Source organism: Pristiophorus japonicus, chromosome 16, assembly GCF_044704955.1.
Source record: "Pristiophorus japonicus isolate sPriJap1 chromosome 16, sPriJap1.hap1, whole genome shotgun sequence".
In the NCBI taxonomy this organism is placed as follows: Eukaryota; Metazoa; Chordata; class Chondrichthyes; family Pristiophoridae; genus Pristiophorus; species Pristiophorus japonicus.
This window is the reverse complement of record NC_091992.1, coordinates 111,963,133-111,979,104: the sequence shown is the minus strand read 5'-3', so window position 1 is coordinate 111,979,104 and position 15,972 is coordinate 111,963,133. Positions and strand designations below refer to the sequence as shown.

Below are 15,972 nucleotides of genomic sequence, written 5' to 3'. Positions count from 1 at the left end.
ACATCCCCAAAATAATTTTCCTCACCATTGGCAGCCGTACCTTCAGCTGTCTAGGCCCCAAGCTCTGGAATTTCCTCCCTAAACCTCTCCGCCTCTCTTTCCTCCTTTAAGACACTCCTTAAAACTTACCCCTTTGACTAAGCTGTTTTAATATCTCCTTATTTGCCTGAGTGTTAATTTTTCTGTGATTACGCTCCTGTGAAGCACCTTGGAATATTTTACAATGGTAAAGACGCTATATAATGCAAGTTGTTGTTGTTGGCACTGCCAATGATAGTGGGGCAGAGGAATGGGAAGATGCACAGTAGCCTGAAGTCAGAAGATCCAAGGCTATGAGCTTTGATGCAAGGAGGTTGTCGATGTTGGATTTGGCAAACAAGGACGATTATTTTCAAATCAGTGCATTGGGGAGCCAGTGGAGGATGGGGGTGATGGAGGAGCAGGACTAAATAAGGGCTAGGACAAGGGCATTGGAGTTTTTGATGAGTTGGCGGTTTGTATAGGGTGGGACTGAATAGGATTGAGTAAAATGTTGGAAAGGTTAAGCCCAAGGGTGACATTGATGAGTTTCAATGTTGCTGAGATTGAAGTAGGAATGGACGAAGGCAATCTTGCAGAAATAGAAATAGGTGGTATTGATAATGAGACTATGAAGTGAGATTTGATGCTCAGTTTGGAGTGAATGGAGTAATCAATGTTCGGTTTTAAGGAGGGGTTGATGACAGTAGTTTTGAAATGAGATACATGTCTGCGAAAAGAGATGTCACTACGCTTTGGGCAGACAGAAGACAGTTGAAGAGTCAGGAAAGATAGCTGAATGGTCAGGAGCTGGGCTGTAAGAGGTGTATCTCATGGAAATTAGTGATGAGGACTCATGGGAGACATGGAAGTGAAGATACAGTAAAGTTGCTTGTTTCTAATAAAGATCAAATGTGGTGATCCGTTATAGTGTCGTGTAGAGGCTGTGGTGCAACAATCCTTAGTATTATCTGTGCACACTAATCTTTCAGTCCCACATATCTGCATTCCACTCCTGACAAGCCCAGATCTCACAATCTTTCAACAAGCCAATCAGGAATACATAAAAATAGCTGCTCCAGAAATTTATAGTATGTGTCCCTGTTATACTGGATGAAGTGTAAAGCCCTCCATTGTGCCTGTATCAAAGTTTGAGAATGGCAGTGGTGTCCTGGCCAATATTTATCCCTCAACATCACTAAAAACAGATTATCTGGTCATTATCACATTGATGTTTGTGGGAGCTTGCGGAGCGCAAATTGGCTTCTCGTAAGATAAAACTGCACTGGAGCTTAGGACACTAATTTTGACACCACTGTCTTCACCGCTTTTAAAAAAAAATATTTTTCAGTAGCATTTTTAAAAAAAACACATTGCTTCAACTTATCAGCTGTGGCTAAGTTGGTAGCATCGTCACCTGCAAGTCAGAAGGTTGTGAGCTCAAATCCCACTCCAAAGACTTGAGCACAATAATTTAGGTCGACACTCCACTGCAGTACTGAGGGGGTGATGCACTGTCGGAGGTGCCATCCTTCGGATGAGGTCTTCCCAGTCAGGTGGACATAAAAGATCCCATGGCACTATTTCAAAGAGCAGGTGAGTTATTCCTTGTGTCCTGGCCAATATTTATCCCTCAATATCACTAAAAAGATTATCTGTTCATTATCACATTGATGTTTGTGGGAGCTTGCTGTGCACAAATTGGCTGCTGAGTTTCCTACTTGCAAAAAAAAAGTACTTCATTGGCTGTAAAGTGTTTTGGGATGTCCTGTGGTCATGAAAGGTGCTATAGAAATGTAAGTCTTTATATCTCATTTGATTTTTGTTTGCTATTTCATCATTTCTCTCCCACTTTGTCACTCATCTGTACTACTGTTGATCTTTGCTGTTCCTCAACAATACTGTCCATACATCTTTTCTGCCAGTTGCTGGTGTTAACATGCAGCAGCATTCCTTCTCATTATCCAGTGAGAGAGAACAAAGTAATGCTATTTGGAGAACAGGCTATCCAAATCTTCATAGCATCAGTGAGATTATAGTAGGATTATATGGTATTAAAGCTTTATCACTTAGACACTGCATTGAGAATAGTCCCATATACTATAAGGCTTTTCTTGCCGAGATGGAACAATATTGAATCCCAGCATTGGCAACCAACATTAAGCCAGGGGCTAAATCAAAAATCATCTAGGCTGATAATTAGAGGCTTTGGGGGTGGCAGGTAAATGTTCAAGTACTCCTCTCAATTTTTGGTTACTGTAAGCCAGACATTAACTTCAAAAAACAAATTCATTGGACTCGTGGTCCTTTTCACAAATTATCTCCGGTTTTCTCTCAAATTCCACTACTTATCATAGAGCAGTGTGCAGATAAAGTCTTATACCCATTGTACATACATACAATTTTATTTCAAACATTTTTTCTTCCCTGTAATATTACGCTTTGTATTACAGCTTTATTGCAGGTGCATTTCAAAGGAAGCTACTTATCAATCAAGCATTAATCTTTTTGACTGTTGCGAGATCATTTTATTCTGCTTGTTACTTCAAAATATAAAAGCTCTAGAATTCTGCAACTTTTGTCCCCCTTTTACCGTATAATATTTGTACAGTTCATGGTGAAGGAGGGAACATTTTCCAACTTTTGGTAGTCAGTTAGGATCAAATGGAGCATAGACAAAGCTCTGTTTACATCAATTAACAGGCCTTAAACTGAACTTCACAAGAGTAGCTCTTACATCTTCATTTTCTAAACCAGCTATCTGCATTGCCTACATGTAACTTAGTTCGTGTCAGTCTTTGGGTCAACTATGAATGGCAACTGTGTTAATGATTCAAACTACGTCCTTACAATCAAAGAATGCGATCTCAGGCTGGACTACATTCAAACACATATCCAGAGAGGACAATGCACGAAGATCCCTAAACTCTCAATTTAATTTCCAAACATGTCAACATTAGTATTTATGTAATTTTCATACCCAAGTTATGCCTGTAATTCTTCAATCCATCTGACATCACACCATAGCTTTCAGATGTTTAATTAGGCTCCTCGGCCAGCTACCAAGGTGCACAAAGCACCACCTAGGTAACATTTACCAATCTGATTTTCTTTTCCTTCTTCCTGTAAGAGAACCACCATCTTGGTTTAGTGCCAGTCTGGCCCATGTCAAGAACAGAGCAGAGTTAATCGTTTTCCTCCAGGACATCAAATCCAAGATTTATTATCTGTGAAGCCAAATTTTTGATATTACAAAAGCACATTTTAATCTCCCTAGTCTCAAAATACCTTGGCTAACATTTGATTATATATTCAAATGTAGCTAAAGACTACTGCATTCTGTCAGAACTCAAACTTGCCGAATGGCCACCTTCTGTGCTGTAACCATTCTATGAAAAAGAATATGAAGTAAGCACAATAATCACTTTGCTACCAGTCTGAATTATGTTTCCAAATAGTACAGAACCAAAGCATCTCAAAGCTAAACACAGTGAAAAAGGGCATCATAAAACAGATAGTGCTTTCAATAACTCTGAAATCAAAGACTGAGTCATCAGAAATTTAGGTAAAATAAATTTTATTTCAAAATTGTTGAAAGCAAGAAATGGATTTCTCTGAAAAAGAAACTTGCATCTTCTGCAAGAAACAGGTGCATTTTGGCTTTGACAATATGCTCGAGATCTTGAACAGCCATGATCTTTGCTACAGCTTAAATGTCACAGATTCATTTTAAATTCAGAACACTGAATTTGAACTCTAAACTGTGCAAACCCACTTACTGGTATGTTGGTTGAGGGCAAACAAATACAATAAAATCCCCAAACTAAGCCCACTAGTTCAACATTGGTTGAGATTCAAGAATCATAAAGTGGCTGGTGTAAACAAACCAGGTTATTGCAATGTTTCTGCCTCGCTACCCAACAGGAACTGTTGTCATCAGTTGAAAATTCCATGTTTGAAGCTCCAAATGCACAGTATTCGGAATAGTCAGCTTCCTCTTCACCTGTGGCCCTCCAGACATACTGTTCTACTGAGCTCCATTGATGGCCTATCTATGTAATGACTGAGCTAGGATTAAGTGCCACTCCTAACCATTTTAAATACAGCAAGTGAAACAGCTCTTAATTTATTTTTAATAGAATTATTTGCTGTACAATTTACTTTCTTGCTGTGTGGCGTCCACTTGGCAACTACCTGACATAATTGAAAGGAACTGCAGGCAAAGAACCAGAATATGAGTGATGCAATGTTGTGCAGCATTTCGAATAGTCCCTGAAAATACATACATCGATTGCAATTGTGGATCTCAACAAGTTGTTTGTTGTAATAGATGTTCAAAAAGACAATTGAGATACTGCGATATCCAAGTTCTGCCATGAGAAGAAACTCTAACTTGCATAACCTGAAAATAATTATCAATACAGCATTTTACCTGTAGACCAGAAGCTCAACTCCTCTGTTATCCGTCAACATATGTAGTAGTTTGTAGATAAATGGCAGCTCAAATGTAAAGTCAAGTGTTCCAGATTTAAATTGATCAGTGATTTATTGAATAAGAGAGTGCAATTAGACCGTAGAATCCATCCATCAACCCTAAAAGGACAAATTGATGAACTTATTTATCAGTAAACCACTGGTTATAATTAACAGACACATTTTAGCAGAGTCAAGCTGCTTCCGCAATCCAGGAATTGACAACTTAAGAGCAAGATGTCCAGAATCGAATACCTTAAAATTCTGGATACATTTCTCCAAACTGAACCTGATCTTCAGTGCAAGTGGCATATAAAAAGATTGGGTTGTAGGCAAGAAAAAAAAAGCACACACACAAGTCTTGGATATCAATACCTGACCTCATGGCTACTTAGTACCCAAGATTTGATGAAAGCTACTGTTCATGTACTGTGGACTTCCACATCACTGTATTCTTGATTGTATTTCAAATGATCTCATTAATTTTATTGAATGTAAATGGTTACAATAATTTTGTACTCACTTCTGAAGGTTAAACTTGGTAACTATAGGCTTACAAATAAAATAAATTCTCAGACTCTAGAACAAATTTAAAAAATCCCTGACGAAGAACAAATTCCCAGTCCCATTCCAAATCAAGAGTCAGGCATGTGCACCCTGAGGCTTTCACGAGTAATTAGGAATGTCATCAACTGTGTCATACCTGTGTTACACTTTTACCCAATCTCAACACATAAATAACTAAAAATAGAAGACAGTTATTTGAATCTTTTTTTCTTTTTGCCACTCCCCTCCCCACCCTCTGGCAGATGTGACTCCTTGCTAGGATACTGCTCCAAAGACATCCTCTGGTACATAACCTAGCTGTCAGCAGCAGAGTTGACCATAGGGGTCACTGCAGCTGAACCTCATGCTGTATTTTGCTTGAGCTTGTCCCCACATGCACATTTCCAGCACGGGTTGTAAGATAATCAGTAGAACCCACACTGCGGTCCCAACTGAGACCAACAAACAGTGCAGGCCAGGGGGCGAACCTCGAACCTGTACGGTTTGTATGGCTCGACTACTCACAATTCACTCTGAGCCATCAGGGAAGCTCATAACAGCCATTTGAAAGTATCACATCAATTACAGTTACATGTAAAAGCTGAAAAATACAGACATCTGGAACCTGCTCATAACTATAGCCACAATTTTTAAGCTGTATTTGCAGTTAAGGACATGTTCAGGTTTAGTACAGGTTAAAATGATCTGTACCCAATGCAACCCCAGAACTATACAAAGAACTATATAGCCAAGGATTAACAGAACCCATCTTGACATTTTTTGGTTAAACAGGTTCTCAGATCAAATCTTTTATACCAGCCTGATGGCTGGAAACTCTGCACCAGAGACAAGATACCAGTTTTTACTCCAGTAATTATATAAATTCCACTATCTGCTTCATTCTCTGAAAGACAGTTGCAAATTCACAACAACTGGAAGTTTGCAGCTATAACATTAGAGGGGCTCAAGAAAAAAATGATTGTAAAATGTCAGGACAACTGCTGTAAGCCTAGTACAGTTCAGGTCATTTTAAAACACCTTCAATCTGGTTGTAATTCAGATTCATATCACTTTTTAAAATGCAGTGGAATGCAAAAAAAACTTCTTCGACCAAGGTGACCCTACTGCGTATGAAAAATAAACGCCTTCTTGTTGTTTCTTCATTACAAAGCAATTTCAACAACTATTGTTGCAATAGCACTGGAGGACTTTGCTCATTTGCAGGCTAATTCCATAGAAAACAGATTTAGTGAGTTAGAATTGTGCCAGACAGGGTAAATGAAGCAATCAAGGCTACAGTTTGCTATTATAGTCCCCACAACTTTGATATTACATTTGTCCAAGGGCATTTAAAGAGTGAAGAGATGGTAAATTTTTAACCAAATGGAGCAAAAAAGGAAAAGATTGTGCAATTTAAATCATCTAAGTACAAACATCCACTGCAAAAGATTACATTTACAGTCCCTGTCCTTCATTGAAGGCACACAGTCCCACATTCTGGTCACGTTTGGTGTCCACGCTGATGCAAGCTATAGAAGTGTGCCTCCCTCAGGATCTGATTAATTTGGAAGTACGGGCCTTGTGCAGACTGTTCACTGGAATCAGAAAACTGAAGCATAGTCGAGCTGTTGCCTGGCTTGGTCCGGCTTAAATTGGCTTCAGCTGTTAAGTGTCCGTTGGGTCTGTCAGGACTGCTGATAATACTGCTGCTGTCACTGCTCGAGGACTGCAGAAAGAAGAAAGTTTAGCTGGTGAGAGAGCAACTCTGGAATACAACTGTAACATACAATATACATAGCTGAAACCTTTAAACACAGAAGTTATGTGTACATTTCTTCATATACTGGCATCTTGGTACATCATATGGCTGTTGCGAATTGCCAGAAACGCCACATCTCCAGCTGAATACCAATACCATCCCTATATATTTTAAGCAGAGAGAAAATGATGCATGTATATGTATTCCTTTGTGGATGTACAAAATCAGTCAATAGCTGCAGCATTCTTTCACATGTTGCCCCATAACCAGTTCAACAATGCAGCATGTAAATTCAGAACTGGACAGCAGCCCAACAAATGGTAACCTTCAACACTGAGAAACTTCAGTCTAAAAACACAGTTGGAGAGGCAATGTCACAGTCAAAGAATATCAAATTCACCAATTAAACATTTAACTTTTTGGCATAACTTTATACTTTACACTGCAACAAGTCATTAGGAAAGACAGCTGGAAAAAAAGAGCCATCAGGAACCTGGGTCCTAAGCGGACTTCTGCTAAATTTGGTAGACTGGAGGGAAACCACTTCTCATTCATTACAATCCAAATCCAGGCAGACTAGTGTACTGAAAAAGGATGGTCTTCTCCATGTGACAGTCATACTGGAGGCCTTCCCCGCTCTATTGTGTACTTGCTATTGCCCCTACTTTGCTCCATCATCCACTCTTCATTGCCGGCTCCCGGGTGTTTCTTCTGCTGTTTGAACTTCCCATTCCTATAGGATTGGAAAAGGCAGCTCTCTCGTTGGTGGATCTTGATCCCAAATTTTGAATGGCCCACACAGCCCATTAAAGGGGTCGCGCGGGCCAAAATATTTCAGAGGGAACATTGGTGTACAATCCTTCCTACCCCAATTTTTCTCTGTGCACTAGGCTCAGTCGATCCAATTTACCCAAATGCAGTAAGTTGAAAGTCTGTCCCTCATTCTTCTTTTGGGTATGGAAGGAGGCAAGGAGAGAAAATATTAGGGATGAAGAAATTCAACAAAAATATTAGCTGAATTATCAAAATGCCTCCTATTTGTTTCCTTGATGTGGAGGAAAGGGACAAAAACATCTTCAAACCATCATATTTCACATACAAATTCCATGGTTAAGATAGTCTTTTCAAACTGTATTTAGAAGACTACAGCACCATCTAGAACTTGCTGCAAGGTTCACTCGCACTGTGGCCACTGTTTTCTTGTTATGATCATGCAGTCAGTTAATGATAGGAACTTCTGCAACCCACCTTCCCCACCCCGAGAAATGTGGGAACTAATTTAAATGAAGGCACCCAATATCAAGAATCCCCCCCCCACTATCTTATTGAGCTTCTGAGGCAGCTCTGGGCTGAATCTTTATAATTAATGCTTCCACCCATGTCGGGTTTTTTTAAACAACTAAAAAGGCCACATAAAACATATTGCATGTTGTGCAGAAACAGCATTTTTGAGAAAAGGTCAGTTAGTAAAGGCATCTCCTTATGAAATTTCTAAAAAAAAAGAGTTGTTAAAGAAAAAAAGACAAAAGTTGACTTTTAAGTTTACAAAAGCAGTTCTCCGTTACATGACATCAAGTTCCAATTCCTGCTCTGATATTAAGAGGTCCTTAGTCCTGTTGATATGCATATTTTCATCTTTCTCCCCTTCTTCCCCCTCCCTTTTCCTAAAGGTAGTGATTCATGCTGGGATACTGTTCCGGAACAGGAACAAACCATTACCTCAGTCAAGTGCCTATCCTGGACAGTTAGCTTTGGCAGACTATTTGACAGAAGGGTATTATCAGGAGGTTACTTATTACAATTTTGCAATTCATTTCTAACCTCGCAGTCCCAGCTGTCTCTTGGTAGATCCTGCAACAAAGTATTGTTGCTGAGACGTTTTGGCGGTGGGACAGGTTGGTTTTCTTCATCATTACAGCTCCGCCTTCGCTTCCTGAAATTTGGGGGGGGGGGGGGTGGGAAGAGGAAAGAGAGAGAACAGGACTTTAATTTAAATCTGCAGACAAAATACCTAGAAATCTACAAACACCAATTAAGATATACAATTCCTTAAGCATAACCAATCACTCAGTTCACCGCCTATCAAGGGATAGGGATATGGGGATAGTGCAGACAAATGGAGTTGAGGTAGATCAGCCATGATCTCACTGAATGGCAGAGCAGGCTCAAGGGGCCAAATGGCCTTCTCCTGTTCCTAGTTCTTATGTTTTTATCATAAGATTCTCAAAAGATGATCCTTGAATAATAATTGTACAACATTTTAAAGCTGTATTCAACAATTATAAAGATTGAGAATAGCAAGCTATTCAGAGCTCAGTGCGAAAGTTCATTATGAAAGGAGATGCCCACTGTGTTGGTGTCATACAAAACTGATGACCATGTTGGCTAAATTGTTGGTTTGTACAGCTCAATACAACACCAGGCACTGCAATGTGTTTTAGCCGCGGAGGGGGGTAGGGCTATGACCCCCCCCCCCCCCCTCTTATTTTGAGGTTAGCCAACATGACTTTTGGGACTGCCTCCATCTCGCTCTCAGAAACCTCGGTCACCAGTGTTCGGAGTGGGTCAGTCAGCATTGTCCAGTTCCCAGCTTCCACTACACTTCGCGTGAAAAAGAAAGGGTAGTATGAATTTGGAACTCAGCCAAGCTCGAGTTTGTGCCCTCACCACAATCCGCCCCTCCCCCAATCCTGCCACAGTCAGCGAGACCTAGCCCCCGACCAGTGGTTTTAGCTGTGACTGCAGGAAGGAGGGATACTGTTTCTGGAAAATGGAATGGGTGAACAGTTCAAAAATGTGTTTTTCTTAAGAACCTAAGAAGTAGGAGGAATGGGCCATATGGCCCTTTGAGCCTGCTCTAACATTCAAAAAGATAATAGCTGACCTGCCACCGCAACTTCACTTTCCCACCCTATTTCCATATCCCTTGATTCCCTTAGTGTCCACTTTGGTGAAAAATGTCTTAGTTGGGCTGCATTCTTTGGTTCTGCTGCACAATCTCTAGTTGTTTTTCCTTTCTATAAGATGATAGTGTCCTGTTTAGATTCTGTACCAGCGCAATCAATCAAATACTCTCTCTCTTAACTCAATGGTAACACCATTATCTCTGGAGCCCCCCACCAAGGATCGATCCATGTCCCCTTCTATTTCTCATTTACATGCTACCCCTCGGCGATATCATCCGAAAACACATCATCAGGTTCCACATGTACGCTGACGACATGCAGCTCTATCTCACCACCACCTTTCTGGACCCCTCCACCGTCTCTGATTTGTCACACTGCTTATCCGAAATCTAATATTGGATAAGCAGAAATTTTCTCCAACTAAATATTGGGAAGACTGAAGCCATTGTCCTCAGTCCCCAGCTACCATTTCCATCCTTTGCAACTGTCTGAAGCTGAGCCAGACCATTCACAACCTTCATGTGGTGTTTGAAATGAGCTTCCGACCATATATCCGCTCCATCATCAACACTGCCTATTTCCACCTCTGTAGCATCACCCGTCTCCAATGCCTTTGTTACCTCCAGACGTGGCTATTCCAATGCTCTAATGGCCCGCCTCCCATCTTCCACCCGAGATAAACTTGTGCTCATCCAAAACTCTGCTGCTTCTAACTCGCTCCCAGTCTCGTTCACCGATCACCCCTGTGCTTGCTAACCTACATTGGCTCCCGGTCTGACAATGTCTCAAATTTTCAAATCCTCATCCTCGTTTTAAATCCCTCCATGGCCTCGCCCCTCCCTATCTCTGTAAACTCCTCCAGCCCTACAAGCCTTCGAGATCTCTGCACTCCTCCAATTCTGGCTTCTTGCACATCCGCGATTTTAATCGCTCCACCATTGGCGGTCGTGCTTTCAGCTGCCTTGGCTCCAAGTTCTGCAATTCCCTCCCTAAATCTCTCCACTTGTGTCTCCTTAAAGCCCACCTCTTTGACCAGGCTTTTGGTTATCTGTTCTAATATCTCCTTCTATGGTTCGGTGTCAAAAATGTTTTTATTGATAACGGTCTTGCTTAGTGCCTTGGGATGTTTGCTGTGTTAAAAGCACTATATAAATGCAAGTTGTTATTGAGCCGAGGATTGTGGGTGCAAGCCCCACTCCAGAGACTCGAGCACGTTATTCAGACTGACATTCCAGTAAAATAGCTGAGGGAGTGTTGCACTGTAGAGATGCTGTCTTTCAGAGGAATCGTTAAACCGAGGCCACGTTTGCCCCATGATGGCACTATTCGAACAGCAGGGACATTATCTTAGGTGTCCTAGCCAATAGTTATCCCTCAACCAACACCTGAAACAGATTATCTGGTCATTATTGCATTGCCGTTTGTGTCAGCTTGCTGTATGCAAATTGGTTGATGCATTTCCTCATTACACTTCAACGATACTTCATAGTCTGAAGCATTCTGGGATGCCCTGAGGCCATGAAAGTTGCTATATAAATGCAAGTTCTTTCTTTAACTCAAGTCTCTAGAATTCTTCAAATAGGATTGATCCTGTGGTTTTAAAAGCATTTCCTTAGATGGCACAAGTGAACATTCTGCATCACTTACTTGGAAAGTACATACTGTACCCATGTTCTAGTGCTGAGTCTGGCTGGCTAACATACTTGGAATGACTTTGTTGTCTCCTGTTTTTCCAACTAGTTTGGGCCCACATTTTTATTACTTAACATTTCAATCTTTGTCTCCTTCTCAAAATATTGTTAAAACTTGAAGAATGGCACAAATCAGTTGCAAGAATGTTTGGTTACATTTTCTGACATTTCATGCAATAATGCTGCCAAATTATGCTTTTCCTGAAGCAGTCAGCTCTATTATTTCTGCACATCCCTGTAAACTACAAAACAATCTATTGAGACATGTACCAATCTTAAAATGCTGCTGAAATCTGGAACTTGTGGGACCATTTTAGATGATGGAAATGATGCAGCTATTTGGACAAAATGCAGGAGCCCGAAACCTCATTGATATGACAGTTCTGCAATTTTCTTCTCGTATCCAACTTCAGTATCTTTTTCCTGTAAATCTCACCAGTGCTCTTCGATATGAATTAATCACTCAAGGGGCGAGGTTCAGTGGCGGGTTGTATACTGGCAAAACCACTAGCTTTCGCCTTCTAAATAAAATTGACGAATTGGCACAGTAAAATCCTATCTCCATTGGTGTTGGCAAAACTATAAAAAATACCACATCCCACTTTAACCATGCTCTTGTAATTTAATTATTGAACTACATTTAATTATAGTGTCACACATGTCCATCGTACTGTGGTATTGTGAAATTATGTTACCATGTGCTTGTGAACAGGATTGCTCGTGGATACACAATTAAATGCAGAATCTTAAAATTAGAGCTAGGAGTGATGGCAGAAAGCATTTCTTCACACGAATGGTAGTGGAAGCCTGGAACTCTCTCTCTCTCACCCCCCCCCCCCCCCCCAAAAGCTGTTGAGGCTAGGTCAATTGAAAATTTTAAAACCGAGAGATTTTTGTAAGGGTATTAAGGGTTATGGAACCAAGGCGGGTAGATGGAGTGAAGATACAGATCATCCATGATCTAACTGAATGATGGAACAGGCTCAAGGGGATGAATGGCCAACTGCTGTTCCTAAATACACAGGGTATACCATTGATGAATTTTTCAGGTTACAGGGAGATTGTCAATTTTGAAAAGAGACAAGGCAAATAAACTGTAAAGTGAGGAGCCTTGTAGTCCTGTGTGCTTCATAAATTATATTTATTACAAGTCATCAGGTCAGTCCACTTATAGGACACAATTGTACCTCAGAACTCATCACCTAATATCCATATAATCATTTCTAACTGGTAACTTCCTGCATCATTGGCCCAGCCAGTCAAGTATTGCAATATATCAGAGACTTCTGCAGATCCATTTCTTCCTGTCTGGTGAAGCAAAATTTGCCTGAATTGAGTTCTGCATCCGTCACAGATCAATCACACCCCATCATTGGTTCTCTCCCCAAAAAACTTTGTCTTTCATTTTATGGCGCTTTGACCATCAATGGATTTTACTCTGGGTATATGGATCCAGATTAGAGATAGCCATTCATTTACATCCTCCAAATTATAATAGAGATATATTACAGAATGTATATACAAAAATAGTTGTAAGAACCAACCCCCATGTCAAGAAAGTTATGAGAGATCATTCCTCAAGGCTATCTAACTGGCATTTTACAAATCTAAAGCATTGTTCAGGCTCCTCCATGCAAGCAGTTGAGTTCAGCATTTCCCCCACAAATGAAGGAATCAAATAAGAAATTCTGTATTCTATACAGTAGTGTTACTGTACAAGTGCAGCATTTAATGTAAGACACTCAATTTAATCATTCATAAGCATGGAGGATATTTCATACTTTTCACATATCTCTTTTCAACCTTTATCCCAAAAATTTCAATGAGGGATTGAAACTCTAAATTAAAGGTAGATACATCAAAAAATCTATGTTTTTGGTAACTTGCCTGAATAATTCATTGCTTGACCACACTTTTATCTCTGGAACCCAGCTATGAATGCAGCTAAGGCTGATGGGATTAAATGGCCATTGTAGAGGTAAAGCGAATTTGTGAAATCTAAATTTAGCCCTTAGCTGATGAGTCCACAACAAAACTGCTTCCAACCACTGCTGGTGATGGGAAACAGAAATGTGACAAGGGTGAAGAAAAGGATGTTCTGTATTTAAAACTTATGGTGCATTGTAGACAGACCTTTACCATGTGTTAAGATATGTGTTGCAGCTAAGCCTGATGCTGACACCAGTGGTAAGATTTAGTTATTATACTAAGATTTTAGCAAGGATAATGATAAACTAGAATACAGCATGCTTAAGTTTAGAGAACCAGGTCCAAGGTTGGATATTGAAGCCAAGACAGTAGGTCTCATCTTCCATGTGGCATTCATGAAACTCAATTGCAGAGGACATTCAACCCTTCCGTTATCCACTGAGAAATGAGGTACCAAATGTCAGGCACACAAACTCTCATTTCAGAACACCCATGACTACACCAGAATGACTCCACTTCTTGTGAGCTAAGTTAAAAGCAAATCTGCTTTGGATTTGTATCCATGAACAGACTGGTTCATTTCGCTCATACCTGCATAGTTCTTACACTTTCATCCCTTCATTCTGGGCTGAATTTAAATCTGCATCTCGAGGAAAAAGGTTGAGAGGCTGGCATTCTAACACCACTCTCTCAACCAGTTGTTGGTTGAGCAAAGGTTGGGGATAAAAATCACAGGAATCTCCAAGATTTGTTGAGAGAAATTAATCACCGTAGCATCAGAGAGCAAATGAACTATTTTGCAGTGCAAACTTTAATAAGATTTTTGGGATACTAAATTGGTACCAATCAGTGGGTTTGAGTCACTTGTCCATTAACCCAGATTATCAAATATATAATTGTTGGAGTACCAAATATGCCTGTTCCTTTAATACATCTTGTCCATGAAGAAGATTAACTGAAGCTCAGCTCTACCTTCTATGGGAACCTAGCCGTTGTTCTGTGAGGATACTCATCAGAGAGAGAGAAAAAGAGCAGCTAGGTAATTACTCATAAGGATAAACAAGCCCACTGTTATGCACCTCCAAAATATCATCTTAGGATAATAAATGGTCTGAGTCTTGATTTGGGAGTATGCTGTCTGTCTAAACAATTTGCCAGAAAAAAGGCATGACATATCTAGATAAATAGCATTTACCTTCTAACCGGAGGAATAAAGTCCTAGCCACAGCTAATTTGCACATTTGATAATTTAGTATGAAGGGAATTTATTGGTTCTATAAACAAATTACTGGATAAATAAATGTGTCATCCATTGATTCGAAGAACAGTAACAAAGTGAAACTAATGATGATGCAAAATACATTAGAAACCGTTGGCAACAGGGACACAAAAGGTGATCCTGATCATTTTAAAAATGGTATAACTTCTCAATGTATTAAACCGTCGGTGCTGCATCAACCCAAGACCACAAAGCCAAAATACACCATTTGTAGCCTGTAGGTCGATCAAACCCAAATTCACAATGAGCTGCCACCATATTGGGGAGAAGGAAAAAGAAACCCAGACAATACATCTACGGCTGGGAAGGGACAATGTCCCTTTAACAAATCCCCATCAGAGGCAATATTACCGAACACAAGGCCGGGCAGGCGAAAGATGACACGAAATCGATCGGTACAAACCTGCCTTCAGTTAAATGCCTGAAAACATGCATTAACACACAAGCTGCCGCCTACGCCATTGGGCCTCGGCACATCAGCGTTTCACTCGCTCACGTTATTGCTGCAGAATGGGGAGGAGCAGCCGCTTTGGGGGGGGGGGGGGCTGCCTCAGCCGCACACCTCCCCGGACACTCGGGACCCCTTCACACCGCAATAAGCCCCAGGATCGCCATCCTCTCCTCCAGCCCCGGGCCCCCACAGCCCAAGTAACGGGGTCCCGATGTGGGTCGACCTTTACAGGCCAACCCCGGCCGCCGCCCTATTGTGACCACCCCCTTTTCACGGTGTCGATGCCCCGAACAAACGCAGAGGGGGGCTCCCCGCGGCGGACTTGTCCAGGGGGAAGCCAAGCTACCACTCACCTGCCGTCTGATAACATCTAACCCGGGCTGCTGCTCGCTGCGTCTGTGCTGCCCTCGGGCCAGGGGCGGGGCGGAGCCGGCCCTCCGACGCGTTAATAGTGACGTGCCGCGCCGCCCACAGACTGCGGCTGCGCGGTCCACAGGCTGCCACCGACTGCGGCTGCGCGGTCCACAGGCTGCGGCTGCGCAGTCAGTACTCGCCCCTTCCTTTTTAAAAAAGACTGAATCCGAAAAAGGTCGAGGCTGTCAGCAGGGATAATTCTCTGTGGGTTGGGTCCGGTAGCCTCCCGCTGTCTGTCTGTCACCCTACTCTCTCTCTCTCTCTCTCTCCGGCTGTCGATCTCCCCCTCGCCGCTCCGCTTTCTCTGACCGCGGGACCCACTGGTCTCTCGGAACTCCTTCGCTTTCCTGTTTACATCCCCGTGCGCACGCGCCGCAATCCCCGCTCCTCCGTGCGGGGACCCGAGAGCGAGCGGACCGGATATTCGGCCCTTGGAAGAGGGCGCATGCGCGCCCGTCAGGCCCGGCGTCAAAGAGCGATGTTTCTGGAAGGCTCCGCTGCCCACG

At 41.7% G+C, this 15,972-nt stretch overlaps 1 protein-coding gene across 1 annotated transcript; it reads right to left on the bottom strand.

Moving 5' to 3' along the window:
- Positions 1 to 3,578: 3,578 nt before the first annotated feature.
- Positions 3,579 to 15,756, bottom strand: LOC139226724 (protein VCF1). The gene is made up of 3 exons (XM_070857692.1): positions 15,406 to 15,756; positions 8,618 to 8,729; positions 3,579 to 6,763 (listed from the first exon to the last, which is right to left on the bottom strand). The coding sequence occupies exons 1-3, from the start codon at positions 15,420 to 15,422 to the stop codon at positions 6,539 to 6,541; spliced, it is 354 nt and encodes a 117-aa protein (XP_070713793.1). The 5' UTR covers positions 15,423 to 15,756; the 3' UTR covers positions 3,579 to 6,538.
- Positions 15,757 to 15,972: the final 216 nt, after the last annotated feature.